This window comes from Acomys russatus, chromosome 10 (assembly GCF_903995435.1).
Source record: "Acomys russatus chromosome 10, mAcoRus1.1, whole genome shotgun sequence".
In the NCBI taxonomy this organism is placed as follows: Eukaryota; Metazoa; Chordata; class Mammalia; order Rodentia; family Muridae; genus Acomys; species Acomys russatus.
In genome coordinates, this window is record NC_067146.1 from 34213718 (window position 1) to 34235206 (window position 21489).

At 42.4% G+C, this 21489-nt stretch overlaps 1 protein-coding gene across 1 annotated transcript in view; it reads right to left on the reverse strand.

Moving 5' to 3' along the window:
- Positions 1 to 21489, reverse strand: part of Ppp1r9a (protein phosphatase 1 regulatory subunit 9A) — a 125457-nt gene that overhangs the window by 42304 nt on the left and 61664 nt on the right. Inside the window, exons 6-10 of the mRNA XM_051151481.1 lie at positions 20841 to 20996; positions 8202 to 8255; positions 5457 to 5686; positions 3539 to 3635; positions 3272 to 3443 (exon numbers count right to left, since the gene is read on the reverse strand). Of these exons, the coding sequence (XP_051007438.1) occupies positions 3272 to 3443; positions 3539 to 3635; positions 5457 to 5686; positions 8202 to 8255; positions 20841 to 20996 (709 nt within the window). The remainder of the gene's footprint in view (positions 1 to 3271; positions 3444 to 3538; positions 3636 to 5456; positions 5687 to 8201; positions 8256 to 20840; positions 20997 to 21489) is intronic.

Consider the following 21489-nt stretch of genomic DNA (forward strand, 5'->3'; position numbering starts at 1 on the left):
ATTGAAATAAAATTAAATTTAAAAAAAAATTTAAAAATAAAATTATTAAATTTGTTTTCTATAATTAAGGAAAAATAAAGTATTCAAATAAATTAAATAATGAACTTATATGCTTAATCTTCAACTCTTTAAATTTTAATTAATTAATTTAGATATAAGTTCTCACTATGTCTCTCTGGTTGGCCTGGAACTTGCCGAGTAGAAGAGTACACTGGCTTGGAGCTCATAGAGCTCTGCTTGCCTCTGCTCCTGCCCGCTGTGAGCTGTAATTAAAGCTGTGCCCTACATGCTTGGCCTTTTACCAAAGTTTTAATGAAATACTTGTGTTGGTTTAGTTTTGACAAGAAAACATACAAAGAGTGTAGTAAATTTCTGCAAGGTTTGAATAGTTTCCTCACAGTTCCTCAAGCTGCAGTACTGAGAGTCACCTAACCACCCAGTCCTTATCAGGAAGCTCTGTCTTGGAATGCAGTTGGCATGGAGGAACGGATGCTTCTGGCCCTTTCCTTTCTGCCTCCTCACCTCGCTTTCCCTCTCTCTTTCATTAGTTCATTCTGACACAGTTTATCACTGACCTACTTCGGGAGCTGCCTCAAGCCCCAACCAAACAGTCTAAGCCCTTCTTCTAACCCTCCAGAGCTGGGAAGCAGATAACACCTGGACAGTCCTGAGAGGAAGCACAATAGCCCTGCAGCTGACGGGCAGGTGCCATGGTGGGGACGACTGTTAGGGTCTTCCTGCAGCTGATGATCAGGGTGCCATGGTGGGGACGACTGTTAGGGTCTTCCAATACTGAATGGGCTGTGTTGGATCTGTAGCTTTACTCCCTAAATCTGTGTCTTTGTTGTTCCCTAGCAACAGAAGCAAAAGATCAATCTAGAAAAGTGCTTTCCAGAACATTCCATCTAGCTGCTTGCCAAGTCACTTAAGTTTATGTGATCAAGCGATTGAAATTCAAGATTTGTCACTGACTGTCATGGCTGGCAAAGCCAGAAGAGCATGGCTCGCTATGTATACTACTAAAGTCAGCGGAGGGACTCCACTTCCACCACAGGCAGGGATCTCTTTCAGGAAGAATTCGTAGTATCCATATCTCACTGTGAGCTGACACTGTTGCTATGGAAACCAATAATTACGTGGCAAAATGGAGGGTGCATTATAGAGAAAGGGTTCAGAAGAAATGGAAGGTTTTATTCCAAATCAGCTTGCTAATAGTACAGTTTGTTGATCTTCTGTAGCCATATAATTTAATAAATATCATTAATTATATGTTTGACAAGACACTGACTTCCAAACTGAAAGAAATGAGGAATAGAAAAAGGCTACTAGTTACTGGTCATACCCTGCGTATACCCCAGCAAGATCCCACATTTATAATAAACTGCACTTAAACTTTGAACACTCAAAAAGGCTTAACACACACACACACACACACACACACACACACACACTTGATTTCTGATACTTGCCTTTAATCTTCCATTGTCTGCCTTTCCAGGTATAAAAACTGTAGTTGCAATTGCTAATGTCCACCTTGCCTCACAGTCCCATGGTGCCAAGCTACTTGGTAGGTTGAAGAGGAAAGCTCTGACACCATTTTTATATGGTGCAGCTGGGGGACCCTCCGGAAGCACAGCTCTCAGTGTTGGGCCAGTGCAGCCCTTTCCTGCCAGCTTCCTCGAGTCATCACTTATAAACTAGCCCTTACTTAGGGTCAACCCAGCAGAAGAAAGACATAGACCTAGTGAGCGCATCCAAATCCTTAAACACAAACTTCATTTAAATAAACATTTTCAATACTTTGTGCTTTCAATGACTAGGAAGCTACTTCTAAAGTTAATGCTAGGATATAAACAGTTGCTTACTTGAGAAAAATCTCTCTGGAAACATCTATGTATTGACTGTGTGGTACATGTGTGTGCCTCTGTCTGTGTGTGTACATGTGTGAGTGGGTGTTTGTGCCAGTGTGTGCACGTGTGTGTTGGGGTCAAGAGTTGAATGCAGCTGTCATTCCTCAGAAAGCATTAACCGTATTTTATCTTAGAGAAGGTCTCTCAGTGAACCTGGAGTTTTGATTTAGCTAGGCTGCCGGGACAGCAAGTCCCTGAGCCCCTCTTATTTCTCCTCCTTCTCCTAGAATCGGGGTTACACATGCACCTTACTGTACTTGGCTTTTTATGTGACAGCGGTGGCTCTGGACTCAGATCCTTATGCCGAGTGGAGAACACTTTACCAGCTCAGCCGTTTCCCCAGCCCCGGAAATATTTCAATAAGAGAGAAAGAGAATGAAAAAAAAAAAAAAAAAAAAAAAAAGAAACAGTTCAAAATGAGCAGAGTTTTAAGCCGGGTGTCATGGCGCACGCCTTTAATCCCAGCACTCGGGAGGCAGAGGCAGGCGGATCGCTGTGAGTTCGAGGCCAGCCTGGTCTACAAAGTGAGTCCAGGATGGCCAAGGCTACACAGAGAAACCCTGTCTCGAAAAAACCAAAAAAAAAAAGAGCAGAGTTTTACTACATGCCATCCTAATGGGGGCGAGGGATAGAAGGGGGGTCCCTGCAGCACAGCGCTTGTGTGGCACTCTCTCCCTTCTTTCCAAGCACTGTTAAATATTCTCGTAAAATGAAGACACCAAAAGTCTTCCACTCTGTGCATTTATATGTGCACCTTTTGAATGTATGGCTGTACTACCTATAATGAAACACTCATCCATATGGACATATACACAGACTGCATAGAATGTGAGTGTATGAGAACATTAAAGCGATGTTTGGATCATGGTTGTATTTGATGTCATGTTTTCTACTTATTTGATTTTTTTTCTTTTCTTTTCTTTTTTTTTTTTTTTTTTTTTTTTTGCAAGATGGACATGGAAAGTACAGATAAGACCCAAGACAAAAAACAGAATGGAAGGGAAGATCTTAAGTGAGTGAGTGAGTGAGTCTGGAGCTAGAAACAGGCAGCCAGCTTTTTGATGCCAGTGCAAGGTAATTATTCTAAGGTGGGGACTAGAAAAACATGGACTCTCATTTCTGATGCAGCTTACTAAGTGCACTATTTATGACATTTTAAAGACAGCGCTTGGGTTTGCCTTCAGCAGGGACTGTTATCTTTTACACAGGAACACCTCTGTTTGATATGAGCTGAAATGACAGGCTCTCGTCCTGGGAACTCTCAGGAGGCGGTTTGAGCTTCAGCTTCTCTGAGTCAGAAGAAGACCTAAGTCCTATCCCACTGTCAGTAACAAGGATGTCTGCGGCGAGGCTCGACCGACCTTGACTCAAGCCATCCTGGCAGGTTGTTAGCTTGCCGTCCACATTCTCCATAGTGTCCCCCTTCGAGACTTCCCCAGGAGATGTTCTTCTCTCAAAGATGTTGTTGTTGTTGTTAACTTGGGTCCCGTTTTGCTTCAGCAGTCTGAACACCTCAGCCTCCAAATCTCTGATCTAGAACACAAAAATCCATCCACAAATTGGAATCTCCAGTCCTGCTCTGGGCAGAATGGCCTCACCATTAGTGGCTCTGAGCACACACCACTCACCCGTACTTGCAGGCCTTGGACTTCCACCAGGTGAGCTTTTTCCACCTCTTCTAGCTTCTTCCTTTCTACTTCCTGTCTCTTGATGAAATCAAGCTCTCTTAAGAAGAAAATAACAGGTTCAGTTGAAGGCAACTTTCAAGTGAAGAAATGGGAACATTCTTATACAAGTTCTCAAGTACACAATGCAATGAACACTAAGGAGTTATTTACATAAGTGAAACTCAAATACAGTTAGTGCAAGTTTATGGCAACAAAAGAAAGGACATCTTTAATAATTTAATCACAAGCACGGAAAGTGTTTTGCTGTTTCTCAGTCTGCTGTTCATCTGGAGTGCCTGGGCTAGAGCCTGCACACTCATGTGGACAGGAGTTACTGCACTAAGGACTCCATGGGGAATTTAATGGTGGTAGCAAAAGATGGAAGTAGATGTTAAGAGCTGAAAGGGGTACATGCAGTGAGAAACCAGAGGAGGGGCACTGGACAAGCACTCACACTTCCACGGGTGATACCGGAGAAGGGAGCACTCATACCTCCACAGGTAATACTGGAGAAGGGGAGCACTCATACCTCCACAGGTAATACTGGAGAAGGGGAGCACTCACACCTCCACGGGTAATACTGGAGAAGGGGAGCACTCATACCTCCACAGGTAATACTGGAGAAGGGGAGCACTCACACCTCCACGGGTAATACTGGAAAAGGGGAGCACTCATACCTCCACAGGTAATACTGGAAAAGGGAAGCACTCACACCTCCATGGGTAATACTAGAGAAGGGAGCAGTCACACTTCCATGGGTAATACTGGAGAAGGTAAATGCTCCTACCTCCATTAGTAATACTGGAGGACAACTCACACCTCCACAGGTAATACTGGAGAAGGGAGCACTCACACCTCCACGGGTAATACTGAAAAAGGGGAGCACTCACATCTCCATAGGTAATACTGGAGAAGGGAGCACTCATACCTCCACAGGTAATACTGGAGAAGGGGAGCACTCACACCTCCACAGGTAATACTGGAGAAGGGAACACTCACACCTCCACGGATAATACTGGAGAAAGGGACTGCCCTCTGTTTTGAAAGTGAATCTGGTAATTTTTATCCGTAGATACAGTGTTGTTTGCAAAAACTGCAATGGTTATGTTGAGTTCACAGTAACAACAAACAATTATCCTCTTTGAAACAATTTTTTAATAGCTATCTGTTTCAACTATGAAAACATTAATTAGTTCTACGACAGGAAAGAAATATGGTGACTGTGACACACATACTTAGCTTCTAAGGCTTGTAACAGAAAACCAAAGAAGGGGCTGGTTTTGGTCTAGTGAGTCAGAAATAACTATGAAAATCTCCCTGGGCATGCTAACAGTACATCAAGGCCTGGGTGTGAAAGGAAAACAACTGCAGCTTCCACAGCACAGTGTAACCCGGGTGTGCCTCCCTGTTGTGAGCCGTGGCCTGAGAGCAGTAGATGAGAAACACAGAGCGGGTGGGAGGTCATGCAAGTCAATGTTTACACTATCTATAGAGGCGGAGTCTGTGGTTACTGATTCTAAGAACGCAGATAGAAGCAGCCTGACAACCAGATCTCAAATGTATATAGCATGTCCAACTGTCAGCCAAGTATCCTGTACAACTTCATCGGCACCTCTGGTTTCTACGTCACAGAAATGCTTCCACAAAGAACCAAGAATTCTAAATGTTTCAATAGTTACCATCAAAAGCGGAGGCAGAGTCGTTCCCATGAGAAAAAGTTACTGCCCTCATCTGTGAAAACTGTGATCTGAAAGGGAAAGGCTGGCCTGTCCTGCCCACACCTCTAAACAGAACCAATATTCAAAACGACAATTCTGAAATTATATAGCAGGTCACACACATGTCGGTTCTGTCATTTGGATCCCTGGAGAACACTTACTTCTGTTGAAAATCCTTGATCAACTTTTTTGCTTTGTTGTACTTCTTTTCCAAGGCCTGATACTGGCTCTGGGTCTCTTTGAGATGCTCGTTTACGGTGTGACATAATGTCTGCGCCTCAATCCAGTAGCTCTCCAACTTCAGCATCCTCTCTTTATTTTCCTCTATGTTCTGTTGGAGCTGGTTCTTTTCTAGCTCCCACCTTACTTTCTCATTTTCTGCCGCTTGCAGCTGGAGAAAACAAATGTCAAGGCAAACACGATTTGGGTATGTCTGTCGCAACTCTCCTTCCACACTGTTATAGCTTGTTTTAGCTATAATTCTATTGCTATGCACAATCAGTCATTAAAACAGCTTGAGACGAGAAGAGCAACAATTCCTCCCACATCCATCAAGGATAAGATGCGAGGCCTGAAAAGGGAAATGACGTGCTCAGGGTCACCTGTCTGATAAGTGATGATAAACAAATCTGCTTTCAAAGTCCCTTGAACTTTCCTTAAAACCATGTAGTTTAAAATACTGCACGCTGGGAAACATGGCCAGCGTATCACTGATTACATCCAATAAATGCCAGCACACTTCCTTTGAGAGCGCGTTAAATAAAGTGTAGAACGGTAAGTTGAAAATTAACTAAAAAGGGAGTGGGGGTGGGGAAGGGGCGAGGCGCAAAGCACACTGTGTACTGATGGTTAACAAGGGACTTAGCAGTCACTCGGCTTTCATTTTAATTGTGTTACTCAACACAAGTGGTTCAGGTTTCTAAGAGTCCGAGTCAGCACCTACACAGTGCGCCTGTGCTCTCCCGGCTCAGCATCCTTGCAACACTTCTTAGTCATCATAAGCATTTGATAAGAGTCAGCTTCTCTTACTGTACTTTTAACCCTTTGGAGGACGGTTATTAGGTCTGTGATTTCAATTGACATGAACACTGTCTGTCAGTGAATACATTACAGGGAATGTTTGTTATAAATGTCCAGATCTTTACAAGCCTTAATTTACACTATGTATAAAAAGACAAGGACAAGTAATGATCTAAGTGGTTGTCTGACTAATTTAAATCCTTCCAATGGACCAGAAAGACAGTTGTGTGGTTTGTGTGCAGGCGGTCTCAGGAATGCGGAGTGCAGTCTTCTCCAGGCCGCCTGGATAATTTGAGTGCAGGAAAGTGGAAACTAAGCCGGGCATTGCTCTTGACATAGAAATCTAAGACTGCTCTTCAGATGAGGGCGTGGAGGGCTCTAACTACAGCCACCTGTCCATCAAGCTGCACCTCTACCTACCTTCTCTGCTTTCAAAGTTATCAATAGTCAAAACGACATTCTGAAATTATATAGCATTGAAAAAATGGAAATACACATCCACACAAATATATATTTATATGTAACAAGAATAGTTTTGTGAAAATTGTTTTTACTAAATACATTTGGATAAGAGGTTACAAAGTAAAACTTAGTCCCAAACACTTTGAAATAAGGAATCTATGTAACACAGATAGTAATCACATTAACATATTTTCAAGTGTGAATATCACATGCCAATGTAGGAAGAAAACTATAAAATAGTAATTTGTAGTCTTTTCTAAATTAAACCTTCATAGTTAAATGCCTAAGCCTGTCTGCGAGAGCATTTTATAAACACAGGGGCTCCCTTTCTCTACTTGTAACCAACAGTTTAAAAGATCTGCCTTTTAAGATCAAGAAACAGTTCTCAGATAAAAAGAGGTTTTTACTGCATCTTTAATTAAGGAACATTTTATAGCAGTTGTTTATGCACCAGCCACTGCTAACTTAAAATCTGAAATTCACAGTGAGAGGCTGACACCATGCAGGATGTATAAACATGCTTTGACTAAAGAGCTCCAGAGCGCGTTAGTGGAGAATGCCGTTTAACCGGAGGAGCCAGCTAATTCATCCCCATTTCAAACACATGGGAAATCCAAAACAAGTATTCACTGTGAATAAGAAAACGGATCGCTAGTGGTGGGGAACTTCATTTTGAAAAGATCATGGAAGCAATACAGAATAGTTTGAAAATAACTAAAAAATGTTTTTAAGTTCCTGAAAATAAACATTTGGTAGAACTAAACACAATAGCTAGAACCGTATGTAACTTGTACAATAATTTTACAGTTTACTTTGATGACTCACTATTTCATAGATTAAAAAAATATATTCTTATTAATATCTTTTCCTCTTCATCAAATTTAAATAATGCAAACTAAGTATGTCTCAAGATTTCCAGTAGCAGCTGAATCTAAATTAAGTACACAATGCATAGAGTGAGTATATAATCTTTAATTCTTAGACATGGTAAGGTTTTTTTTTTTTCTAAAAAGTAATTAATGTTCTACATTAAAACAATACATTGCGTCTAGCAAATTCGCTAAAATCATTATAAGGTAAATGACATAAAGGAGTTTTGATATACCAGCTTGTACTTAAGAAATTAGTACACAGTTTAGGTGCTTGAGCCATTAAAAATATTATTTTGGAAGAAATTTCAGAGAGAGTATGCGTAAGTATAAATCTGTGCAAGCCATCGGATGCCGTGTGGCTTTCCCTGGGGTGTGTGCAGGTGTGCGTGAGCTCAGAGCAGGCCTGCCCACGAGCTTAATGGTGGAAATGAACATCTCGTATAAATATGCTCTCAACCGCACAGGAGCAAATCCCTTAGTTCTAGCCTTCACATTCCTCAGAGCATCTGAAGTCTAAAGAGTACAATTCAAACACCACGCAGCGGTGCTTACCTTGCTCTTCAATTTTTGAATCTCTGCTTCTGTAACTGCATGTTTGATTTGCAACTGAAAATTGAAAAGAAAAACATCTCAACTAAGAGTGTTTCTATATTTTTAAAGACTCAGCAGCGAAAAGAGTATCTTATGACAATAAAAATCCTAGGAAACTGCTGCAATGCAGCAGGTTGTAAATTACAATGTCTGGCGTGTAAAATGACTCACTGGATGCAAACTAATTAAACGCAGGGTTTATGGCTCACAGTCCCTAATTTCCGATTAAGTTACCAGTTTAATTGCTCAGGGGCTAAAGAAAAGAAAACCCGGTTCTTGGCCTCTGCAGCTCTTCCTTTATGATCTGAGCGTCCAGGAGCTGTTTCCTTGCTGAGGCTGGCCCACTGAACGGCGGCTGGAGCCAGTCAACAGGCCAGGCAGAGCGTGAAGAATCAGTCCCGCATCTTGCAGAAAGGTGGCGCTGTGGCTCTGTGAGTCGCTCTCGCATTCCGCAGAGCGGCTCTGCTGCAGAGGAAGGAGGGGACGCATCGGCACAGAAACAGAAACCTCCGGTTTGTTTTTGTATTTTCTTCCTTCTTTTTAATAGCCGGAAAGGTGCAGATTTAGATTTCTGCCCTTCAAAACATCTACCTCTATGAAGAATCCAACCCCCCAAAGCATTTTCTTTACAACACAATAGTCATCTTTGCCATTTGTTTGCTTTGCTTCCCCTCCCCCCACTGTTTTCTTTGTAAGGAAGGGTCTTCAATGCGACACTCATTTCTTTAAAGGCTAGACGCACCTGAACTTAAAGAAAACCGTTTATGGGTTCACATTTTGTTCTCTGAAACCCCTTGGAAAGGAGGTTTTTGAAATTCACAATTCTCCGGGTTTTAGAGGTCCAAACAGGCGTCTTTACCAGTTGCATTTTGCCCACTGGAAGGTCTGAGAAGGGAAGCAATCTGCAATCAAATCCATGAACTTTTCTGCCACACAGATGAGCGCGGGCCACTAAGTGAGGCTTGTGAGGACCCTGTGTGACACTCTGCTTCTTCTCTGTACCTCTAGTTGGTTTGCCACAAACTTATTAAAGGACCATCACCTCCTTTTTTCGTGGGGGAAGAGGGCTGTAATTATATGCTATTATTATAACTAAGTAAGTTTAATACAGCTGACTAGGCAGCCACAGAAAGGCTGAAGAAAGGGCCTTGAATTACAATGGGAAGCAACCTTTGCAGCACCCCCAACCCAAATGGGTCCTCTCTTGGAAAGACTCAGAAGAAGTTGGACTCCAACATCCAGGGTGCAGCTGACTGACAGTCAGAGCCTGGAATTGTCAGGCTTGGTGTGCCAAGGTGTTTTGTTAGCCCCTGCTAAGGCAGCTAACCCTGTTGCAGCCCAGCTGTTTTTAAATGGGCTGAAGACCAAGCACTTCCACAGCTTATTTTCCATTTCTTGTGACGTGAGATGACCAGGGCTCTGGGTCTCTTGGTTTCATAACGTAACCCTGTGGCCTGTTTCACTCAGCTGCCTTTAGCAGATGCCCAGAATGTGAGTGTGTTTGCAAGGAAGCGATACCAAGCTTTCTCAGTGAAAATACTGGTAGAGGCCTTTTGTGCTCACCAGAACCCACCAAGGCTCACTACTCAAAGGCCTCTAACTATACGCCTACAGTGAGTGCAGTGAGCCGGTCAGTCTTCATGATCCCGACGTGGGGAAACTGAGGCTCAGAGCAGACAACCAACCTGTCTACTTATACAACAAATCAACACTAGAACTAGATTAGAACTTGGATGTCTGGGTTTTGATCTTGTGCCAATTCCCTTAAAAAAAAAAAAAAAAAAAAGATAAGCTTTATAAGCATCTACTGAGGAGCTGCTCTAAGCAAGATGCTGGGGCGATAACACATCCCCTCTCTCGAAAAAGCAGTCCTGCGAATGCTAACCTCTCCTGCCAATGAAAACCGAAGGCACAAAAGGTCAAAAGTACTTAGATGTTGATGATATTCTTTTTATACAACATGGAGCCATATACACAACTGCAAAGAATTATAACCCAGAGACATTATATTGTTAGAGAACAAAGCAAACTCCAATGCCTGGGTGATTTTTTTTTATTGACTATTGACAAAAATATCTACCATCTGTTGTTTAAAACATAGTAATATGAACCGCTAGACTGCTCAAATTCATCACGTTTGCTGTGTGCTGTGTGATTCTGTGATACGCAGTAGGAATATTGCTTACCCTCTCACCTGCACTTTTCCTCCGTAAGAGATGCACTTCTTCATAGTTTATAACTATCCTTATTGTAACATCAAATGAAATAGTCCACGTAAAGTATTAAAGCACAACGGCTGACTCAAAATTATTTATCAGTAAAGTCAGCCAGGACTAGGAAGGATTGTCCAAAGCTCTCAAATACAGTGACCCCGTGCCGCGTCCCACTGACCAACGTGAAACAAGGCCTGCAATGACAATGCTCAGACAGGAAAAGCAGGACGACTGCAAGTTCAAGGCCAGTCGGATCTACACAGCCAGTTCTGGGCCAATTCTGCAATGATACTCAGAGAAATGAACCCCAAAGTGTTCAGTGGTCTATAAAGCCACAGCTGAAATAAGCACCCAGCTGGCCAAATGGGGCTGGGTGGGGGGCTCTGCTGTGAGCACCATACTAAAGGCAAAGGCCAGATACCATTTTACTGCAGATGAACCCCAGTGGCGCGCAGGTATATGGCCTTCCTCTTCATGGGGCTTTAGCCGTCTTTGTCATACCACTCGTAACCTCTGTCAGTTGCTCATCTGCACCTCAGTTTCCTGAATGAAAAATGAGAGCACTGGATAGGAAGAGTCTCCAGCATCACTTACAATACTGCATATTTGGTGGTTATTGAGACAAAAAATGGGCCAGGCACGGTCAGAGTCTAGAAATTCATGCTACAAGCATATTCTCCTCACGGGCTACATATTAGGTTGGTACCTTGAACTGTGTGGTTCAACCTATGACAAGCATCCTCTCCTAATCTCTGTACACACTAAGTTAGTTCCTTGTGCCATGGTCAAGCCTATCACAAGCCAGCATCTTCTCTTTATGGGTGTTCATGCTAGCTTACCACCCTGGGTCGTGTACAAATCTATTCCAAGCAAGCATCCGCTTCTACTGGATGTACATACTATGTTAGACCCTGAACTGAGGACAAACCTAAGGAGAAATGTGAAAGAAAGAGGCCACACTCATCTCTGGTTAGCCTGATGCTGTGTTACCCCCAAGGGGGATAAGAGAAAGGAGTGAGATGACAGCAACTGCTGAGAGCTCAGTGTTAGGAACACCACTACATTCTTCAGCTACAGGGACACAGAGCGACACAGGGACACAGATCTGCACATCATTCAGAAGATTAAGCACCACTCTAGTGCAAGGTTTTCTTAGTTGACACAAGGCCTGAAATTACAGCTATGTGGTCATTTTAATCCTGGGTGCAAAGTACATTTCAATGGTCTTTTACATATCCATCACTATTAATAGGAAAGGCATAGAAACATACAAGTTGAGTTCTTTTAGTGTACACAGTAAAACGCTGTACAAAAGACTTTGAATTGCAAAGCTAATAGTTGCCAATGCCAGTTTGTGAGTATCTTAGTCCATAGTTCTGCTAATGTGGTTTTTTGTTTGTTTGTTTTTGGTTTGTTTGTTTGTTTGTTTTACATTGGCAGGCACCTGAGTGCTTTTCTCTAGCACTGCCCCCTCCCCATGTTACTACAAATAGCTCTAGTCAGGTCTTGTGCACGTCACTGCTCAGATGAAAAAGAGGCTCAGAGACATCACAGTGCATCTTGGAGCTTCTCTCAGGAGAATGAGGTGCGGGAGAAACAACCCCAGGCTTGAGGTCCCAACTTCTGCTTTTTCTGCCCTTCAGCTGTCGAGCTGAAACCATTTCCTCGATGAAGATATTTTCTCCTTCAGTCCTTCTAAAAATCCTGAGGTGTGTGTGATCATCATTCCTTTAGATGAGAGGTCATGCCCCTGACTGGCCAGGCTCTGAGAACCCCGACACAGAAGATAAACCGATATGCTGCCGCCGGCATCTGGTATTATCAATAAAACCCAGGGATCTGAGGAGATTTCTCAGCGGCTAAAGTGCTTGCTATGCAAGCATTAGGGCCAGAGTGAGGAACTCCAGTGCCTCTGTAAAAGACCAAGAGTGGCATGCACATATCTAACTAGCACTAGGGGTGGACACAGCAGGGTCCTGGGGCTCCCTGCCCAGTCAACCAAGCCCAAGCTGTGAGCCCCAGATTCAGGGAGAACCAGTTAAACAATGAGGCAGTAGCAGAGGAAGGCTGTTGACCTCTGGCCTCCAGATGCATGAATGAGCATCCCCCACAGACACACAGAAAAGAAACATAAAAATAAAAAAGAAACCTAGAATATATTCTTTATGAAATTGATATTTAGTTAGTGACGATATGTACTGGTATATAGTCACTGAGGCCACATAAACATGGCAGAGTCTACCTTTAAAATATCTGCTCATTACTCCCAGCGGCCACGGACTGCCAGTGCTGCCACAGGCACAGACAGAGAGCACTCACTTGCTCCAGGTCGGCTTCACTACTCTTCTCCTGTAACTAGGCCAGAGAGTCTTGGTCTTTGTCATCTTTTATATCTAAAGTAGCCAAGCCTGGCTGGAGACACGTGTTTCCCAGGGAAGGACGATAGATACACTTTGCCAAGGGATGAGGGAACTTGGCAAACATAGCACAATTAGTACAAGGTTGAGTTTTTTTCCTCTGAGAGCATCTCCAAAAAGACTTTAGGCCTGTCTTTAACTGGTGAAAACAAGCTCCACCATTTTCCCTGTCAGCTTTAACATGGATGCCCTGGTACTGACCCTGGGATTTCAGTGGGGAAATGTACAGCTGTGCAACGAGCGGGCAGCCTCGCTTTCACACTCAGAAGGGGTACTGCTGCATGCGGGCTGTTTACTGCTTTCAAAAAGATGAACACGGAGCGCGCACATCTGTAACTGAACCGAAACATATACCTACGACCACCACGAGCAGGCATCTGCAGGCAGAAATCAGATCCGCCTTAACTGCTGTAGATCTACTTAGCCTGTGCAGGCATGAAAAATATTTTTGAAGTGAAAAATGTTATCTTTGCAGGAGAGATTTAAGAGTGTTCTAGAATCAGACATTTTCTAATCAGATAAGAGCAGCTCTCACTGCGCATGGGGAGCAATGCCTGGTATTTGAGCAGAACACTGTGAGATGGTTTCTGTATCGCGTAGACTGTTTGCTATAATTTATGCACCGGGCTGGGGTCTGCTTTGTCCACACAGTGATGTGGGCTCCCCAGAAGGAGCTGGAGGGGTTTCTGAAGATATATGATGTTATTAAAACGAAGCAGTGGCAAATCTGTGCCATTTTTGCTCAAAGCTTCATAGATGGTGTCTTTACATCAACAAAACTGGGATTTATTTTCAGGGAACTACATATACCAAACAAGGTGGAATTAGCTAGCTGAGTCATAACTCAACCTGAACTGAAGGTCACCATCAAGGGCAGTGACTGAAAGTCTCTACCAAGGCCATTCTAGGTTGAGTCTCCGAGTGGGGTGACTAATGAGGGCCATGCTGGTTACATCTCACAGCCTTTGAGTGCAGCTCCTTTAAAAATAACTATCTGTTTACTACTGAGGAGGCAACAATTCACAGCTCCCACTTGATGATGCGACTTCCATAGGGATGCTTTATTTATTCTCCAGGGTATTTATAACTTTTCTAATTTATTTTTTCACAGACTTAAGTCAAATAGAGCAACTTCAGGTTTCCCTAAAGACAAAGGCAGATTTGTTTTCATGGGTGCTAGCAGTCCTGGCTCCTGAGTGTGAGGTGGGGATACCTCAGCCCTGTGGAGAGAGGGTCCACCTGACAAAGTCTCTCTACCTCTCACCCAGGGTGTCGGGCAGAAAGCTCTCAATGAAATAGCAGAAACAGACAAACAAACAATCTTCACAGACTGTAAAGTACCCAGGCACAGTATTAAGCCCATTTAGTGGCTGGGAAGATGTCTCCATGGGTAAGAGTGTTTGTTGCTGAAGTGTACACATCTATGCAGGAATTCCTGGCACCCACATAAGAAAGTGAGCAAGGCCTGACATGGCTCCCAGTGGCCCCAGTGCTACAGGGGGAAGGGGGAATGAGACAGGAGATGCTTGGGGTGTGCCGCTTGCTGGCCTAGCTTCAGGGTTAGTGACAGACCCTGTCTCAAGGGAGTAAGAGGGAGGATGACAGAGCAGGGCACTGGCCATCCTCTGGCTTCCTTGTGAGCATGTGCATCTGTGCATACATGAGTGTGTGTTCACTGCATGTACACTCACACACAAGCAAAACAAGTCAAAACAATCAAAGCTCAAGTAAAAACAGGAAAGAAAAGTCTATCTCAACCTGATAGAAGGTTGACAATAAGGGGCCAGAAAACGAGCAGGTAGCAACTGAACAGAAGGCGACCCCCAGGCAGCTGTGCCTGATGGCAGGACACTTTCCACCACCGTCCCTGGCTGCTGGAGACCCAACCAGTCCATCCAGTGCAACAGGTGAACAACTTCTACTTTCTTGCCAAACAATGAGACTTCGGGGCAGCTCCCGTTGCTCCCCTGGCATTTCACAGTTGTTGAGAAGCAGCTGTCAGAGTGAGGAAAGACGACAAGAACGTGCTGACTTGTTGCACACGTGGAGCTGTAGAACTCAGAGTGAAGTGGACCCGAGAGTTAGAGTGTCCAGCATGGCCTGAGTTTCCCTCAGATTTCTCAGAATGAAATAGTGAGCTTTGTCATTGCAGTTACAGCCTGTTCACTTGTCGAACTTAGGGATCACACTCTGGGACCTCAACGTAATGGAGTGAAAAACCAACTGAAAACAAAATGAGCAGACCCATGTGTCCATGGGTGACGTTTCTGTAAAGTTACTCTGGGAGGCAGCAGGATAATAAGATGAAGTAACGCCTGATGAGCAGAAGACAGAGGAGGAAACAACTGACTACTGCGCGAGATAGCAGAGCACAGGGCCCAGGGCAGAAGGGACTTGCTGTCACAGGCATAGCTAATGACAGAAAGCAGATGGGCAGGGGGTCGGAGACTCTCAGACGTGGGGAAGGAGATAAACGAACCACCAAAAAAATTAATAAGTACTGATGATTTTTTTTAGAAAATTAAGCAAAAACACAAAGCAAAACACCAAAAATCCCCACTAAGCCAGAGACTTATACAAGAGTGAAATGAGAATAAAACAAAGTCATCATACTTAGAGGAGGGGCCAGGGCAGTAGTGCAGTTGCAGGGTGCTTGCTCCCCTCGGTCCAGTACTCGGGTGGGTATTACAAAGGATAACAGAGATCTACCTCTTAGGAAGCGTGGCAGAAGTCAACTGCAGGCTGAGAAGAAGAGGAGCACCCGATCCAAGCTGATGGCAGACCTTTCTTCTTCTTCTTCTTCTTCTTCTTCTTCTTCTTCTTCTTCTTCTTCTTCTTCTTCTTCTTCTTCTTCTTCTTCTTCTTCTTCTTCTTCTTCTTCTTCTTCTTAAATGTGCTTAAAGCAATAAAGCTAACCATGCGGTATTTTCAGTAAAACTTTATGAACAAAATGCCAAGCCTGGTCAATTATTATGGTGCCGCGATAATTAGAACATTATTGTTGGTATGAAAAGCTCACAAAAACTACATCTGCCACAAACACCTAATAAATTACTGAGACACTCTGAGAAATTAAAAATTGAAAACCTAAGGATTAGGAAATAATGCTTTTAAAGGAAATTTGCAAATATGCTATAAAGCTACCTGAAATGCTTTTAAATGTGACAAATTTTAATATTCATTTTTCTTAAAACTCAAGATTTTATCAAACATCTTCATACAGAATAGAATGTAAATGGTATTTTATCTCAATTTTTAAAATTATGTAAAGAGAATATATTTTAAAGCATTGAAGATACCCTGTCATAACAGCCAATAAATGTGAAACAAACATAAGGCATAAAAGAAGTTAAGCATAGTAATAAATACTCTGAATAACTTTACAGTAAGTTCAAATTGACAAATTTTTCTTAGTCAATATAGGCTCTAGAATTGCATATTTTAAAAATTGCAATAAAAGAAAATGTTTCAACTGGCTTTGTTATATGTAGGTATACAGTTAATACTACAACATAAGTGGCTATAAAATATTACATCAAAGTATAGCATAAAAATGAGGAAATCGTTATATTTCACGTGCTTTCAATATAGCATTGAAGTAGACAAAAAATAGTATCGAGGTATAATTTAACTATAAGTCCTCCACTTACTAGGTTCAAGAAAAATGAATAAAGATTCAGAGCACTTAAAACATATTAATTTAATCACAAATATTCACATTAATCTACAACACAAACATCATTTTAAAATAAACTGGTTGAAAAATAGTATCTGATCACAATGTAATAAATTGCTAGATTAATAAAGAAGTTACACATTCAAAATCATTGCCTGTTATTCAAGTCAACATGAAAATAAAGCAGGGAAAGTGGACATTACAGATTGTTTCCAAAGTGAAGTCAGTAAGGACGCCAGCAAAGTGGGGGATGGGCACAAGACGCAATACCAGACAGATTCAGTTTTAGCTGCCCACCTATTACAACAATCAAGTACGACAATAAATTAAGCTCACACTGTAAGAAGCCGGCATATGCTCAAGCAAATATGCCCTAGGTGAGTAGATAATAGTTTTAATAGAATAAAGACAGAACGGTCAAATTGGATGTGCATGGGGGCGAGGCCAGGACACTTCCAGTTGGGTTCAACACAGCAAACTAACAAAAGCTTTGTCCTTCCTCACTTGAAAACAATTTGGACCTGCCTAAGAGAGAAGGATATGTATATGCCGTATATGTATATGTATTAATGAATAATGTATATTCATTAATAAAGGAAAAAAGCTTAGATGAGAAATTTAAAATCCAGAACCCACGAGGGTTCTGACACTGCAAACGTGAAGGCCTGCTGCAGAGGAATGTCAGCAACCAGGAAGGAGACAGGCATTTAATTGAGTCTCACCTTTTCCACACAAGCCTGCTAAGTGCACACCTGGTGGTACGTCAGGCTAGCCTGCTCCATCCTCTGAAGCTGTGACCTCCTGACTACCTCTTAGCTCTTGGTCCATGTGACAGGAACTTTCTGCTGACAGCAGGAAGCGAGCAGTAGAAATGGGAGTAAGTTAACACTGCAGCCTCAGCCTCATCACAGCACAGGGAGAGGGGACAAGGGGACCTGGGAAACAACCACAGTTCAGCAGGCATGTTTGCCAACATGCCTAGTAGCCAAGACTCCTGAGACACTAAAGATGAGCAGCATCAGAAAAGCTTACATGTAATATGTAATAATCATGATTGTGCTAATGATTAAAAGCATAGATATGGATCTGGTTTCTATAATATACCGATAGAAAAACAACTCAAAACCAAGTCAAACTGTTGAGGAAATAAAATAATTGACTATTTGGCAACAGATGAAAATTTGATATTTCTGATGATAAGTAGAAAAATTAAAAAAAAAGAGAGAAAATGTGGAAAAATAAAACATATAAGCTAAGAGGATAGACAAAAATTCTAATAGTAAAGTGATTAATGTAAACACAAATGAACTATATTCACCAATTAACTGACAAAGACTCCCATAATAATTTATTTAAGAGTAAGATTCAGAAATAGGCTACTGAAAGGAAACATAATTGAATAAAAGTATATGGAACGGATTAAAAAAAAAACAAAAACAGAAATTCAGATGCTATGAAGGAAATGCAGGGCAAAAGAAACCCACCAATGAGTTTTACTATTAACCAGAAGAGAATTGGGGTAAAGTGTATCATGTGAGAGCAGAATAATACTACAAGAAATCAAGATGATGTAGTAATCCTGACAGTAAGTGCAGATAACAGCAAACATAAAACATATAAAAACTAGACATGACAGAGTTATAGGGATGAATAAAAGGTCAGTCAGTGCCTTTAACACAGATGCCTTCTGGAAACTGAAAGATCGGCATAGTCAGCTATGAAGGGAGAGGTGCTCACCAGCCCTGCTACTTAACTGCTGATCTACTGCCAAGCAACAGATTCTGAGAGGAGGTACCATAGTATCTAGCTATATACACACTGGTGAACCCCCCCAGGGTCCATGGTTAGTTCTAAGTCAGTCACACAGAGGCCCAGTTAAATTCCATGGGAGAGAAAACCAAACTAGAGAAGATAGGAAAGATATTTATAAGGAATAAGGGAGACCGGGAGAGAGTGGGAAATCACAGTGAAAGGCGGAGGAAGTAACTAGAATGCATTACATACACATATGAAATGATCAAAGAATAAAATGTAATAACAAGAAATTTCAAACGAATAAAAAGCTTTCTCCAAAAAACGTACAGTCTATTACTCAGTAATGCCAGAATTTTAGAAACAGAAAATTCTATCTTCAGAAATCATTAAGCAACTTCAGTCATGTCATGTTTGGAAAAACAGAGAAGGTTCTCTGACTCACTCTGAGGCTAATATAATCTTTGTAGCAACTTTTAGTTATTTTAGTCATGCTTTTGTTGCTTATAGCTGGGCATTTATTCAACAAATAAAAGGTATACACAACTTCCGAGAGGTCAGAGAAAACACTTTAAGTAGATATCCTTATAAACTTGGATTAAAAGATTACTAGTATGAGAAAGAATGTTTTCCCACAAGTCAACTTACAAATTTGATTGCAACAAAAATAACCCAAGAGTTAACTAACAAAGTGACTCAGTGAGCTAATAGTAAAGTAACTTTTAAAGTAAGAAAAGTTGGGCTAGAGATAAGCGTAGCGGGGGAGCACTTGAACAGTACTCAATGGCCCTGGCTTTGACTCCCCAGTACAAGGAAGAGACAAAATTAGTGAAGGCTCAGCCCTAAATGGGAAATCTACACTCCCCTCACAGACAAGGCTCTGGGAACACCTAGGAAGAAGGGGCGGAAAGAATGGAAGAGCCAGAAGAATGTTGTGAAATGGTGTCACCTGGACCTGACATGGCTACTGTACTCATGAACCCACTGCAGCCATGGATAGTTACCTGCTCGGACCAAGGCAAAGTCAGGACGTGCTCTAGCAGGCCCACAAGAGAGGACATGGACAGAAGGTGGGGTATGGTCCTGGGTGGTGTCAGAGGATAACGAGGGGGATGAGCTGGGTATCTGTGATCGAGGCACATGGTATACACGCGTAGAAAAGAAAAGATAAGGTGCAACTTCTTTACTCCATCAGTCATCAGTTCTAATGTCTGTGGAAGGTGACAAAGCTCTCTGATCAGCGGGAAGCCAGTCCTTAATAAAAACGCTGACCAGAGGAGGGTGGGACTGGGAGGAGAGGAAGGAGGAGGCTATGGTTGAGATGTAAAGTGAATGAATGAATGGATGGATGAATGAATGAGTAGTGCTGACCAGGTTGCCATTTATATGAAGAAATCACGGTAGGTGCACTATACAATGCAGTCTCAGTACACGCCTGATGCCAATTAGTCACTGAGCACTTTATTGCTAAGTAACTTACAAGTACTGTACAAAGAGAGGGGGCACAGTCTGTCACAGAATGTAGGAGGGGAAAAAAACACAGCAGGTTCAAAGTAAGATTGGATAAGGTCACAACACCTTGGGCTTCGCTGAAGTGGTAAATCAGGTACTTTTACTTAAAGTAATGAAAAGAATACTCAAACAGCAGACTTGGGGAGAAAAGTCTATCATCTGGTCCTCTATATGCACACCAAGGGTCTATCTAGGCATTTTCTTGGATGGCTCTGTGCTTCAGGAGACTGATCTCTTCAGTCCCCAAACTAGCCTAGCCTCCTTGCCTGGGTATAACTGGAGAGTCGTCAGGAGGGAGACATCACACCTTGCCCTAGACGCAATCTCCACCAGGGCTGCATCTCGCAAAGCTGTGGGCAATGAACGGCTTCTTTAGATGACAACAATGGCTTCCTACTCTCACCATTCCCTGTGCGTGTCACCATCCCCTGTGCGTGTCACCATCCCCTGTGCGTGTCACCCTTCCCTGTGCAAGTCACCCTTCCCTGTGTGTGTCACCCTTCCCTGTGCGTGTCACCATCCCCTGTGCGTGTCACCATTCCCTGTGCGTGTCACCATTCCCTGTGAATGTCACCATTCCTTGGTGCTTCTATTAACTGTTCACAATCTGCTCATTGAACCTTCAATGGAACCCCTTAGGCATGTTATTCTTATTAGAAATCTGTCTATTTCAGGAAAAGAAAGAAAAACAGCTTAAAAAAAAAAGAAAAGAAAAGAAAAATAACTGCCCTAGAGGAAAAAGGTCATGACCAGGTACCAGAGCATCTGTAAAAGTAAAAATTACACACATAACATGAATGGATCCTGAAATGATGCCCAGAGTTATAAACTGCCACCGTGACAAGTGACAAACGTTAAAATCAGTAATAGTAGAAAGCAATCTGCTAAAATTGTACTCTCAAAGTTAAGACTTGGATAATGTTATTGAAAAGCTTTTAATCAGAAACAGATGGCTCTTGATTCATTCTACAAACACAAATGTAGTTAAGAATGGTACGTACAGGCAACCATTGCACTGGCCAGTGCTCACCTCTTTGAACTTGTGACTGAGCTTGCTTGTGTCCAGGTCAGATGGGGAAAACATGTCCTCGTTCTCAGGGAGCTCGAAGACTTCAATGGCCATGTCACCGCCAGGAAGGATGGGCCCCACCTCATCCTCTTCTTCATCAGTGGCATATTCTCCAGTCTGAAAGAAGGGGTTGCAGAAATACAACTGTCCTTATCCTACTTAGAGCTATGATTAGAACAGTTTTTTAATCAGAGGAAAGCACGTCACCAAATGGTGAGAGTGTTAATGTTTAAATCGTGCATGCCCCATGCACCCAATGTTATAAACAAATGTTAGTGCAGAGATCCAAATGACCAAGAGTAGACCATACAGACCCGTGCATTTTGAAAGTGAACAACATCAGCAGAAAGAGCTGTTTCTCACACTGAGTATTTGACAGTTTTACTAGATAAGATCATGTTGCTAAAATAAATAATTTCTTTGTTAGATTTCTTTATATGTGTGTATACACGCGTGGGCATATACATGCCATAGAGTATATGCAGTGGTCAGTGAGCAATCTGTGGCAGTCGTTCTCTCCTTCCATCATGTGGGTCCCAGGGACTGAACATGGGTCATCAGGCCTGGTGGCAGACACCTTTACCTACTGAGCCATTTCAATAGCATAGGA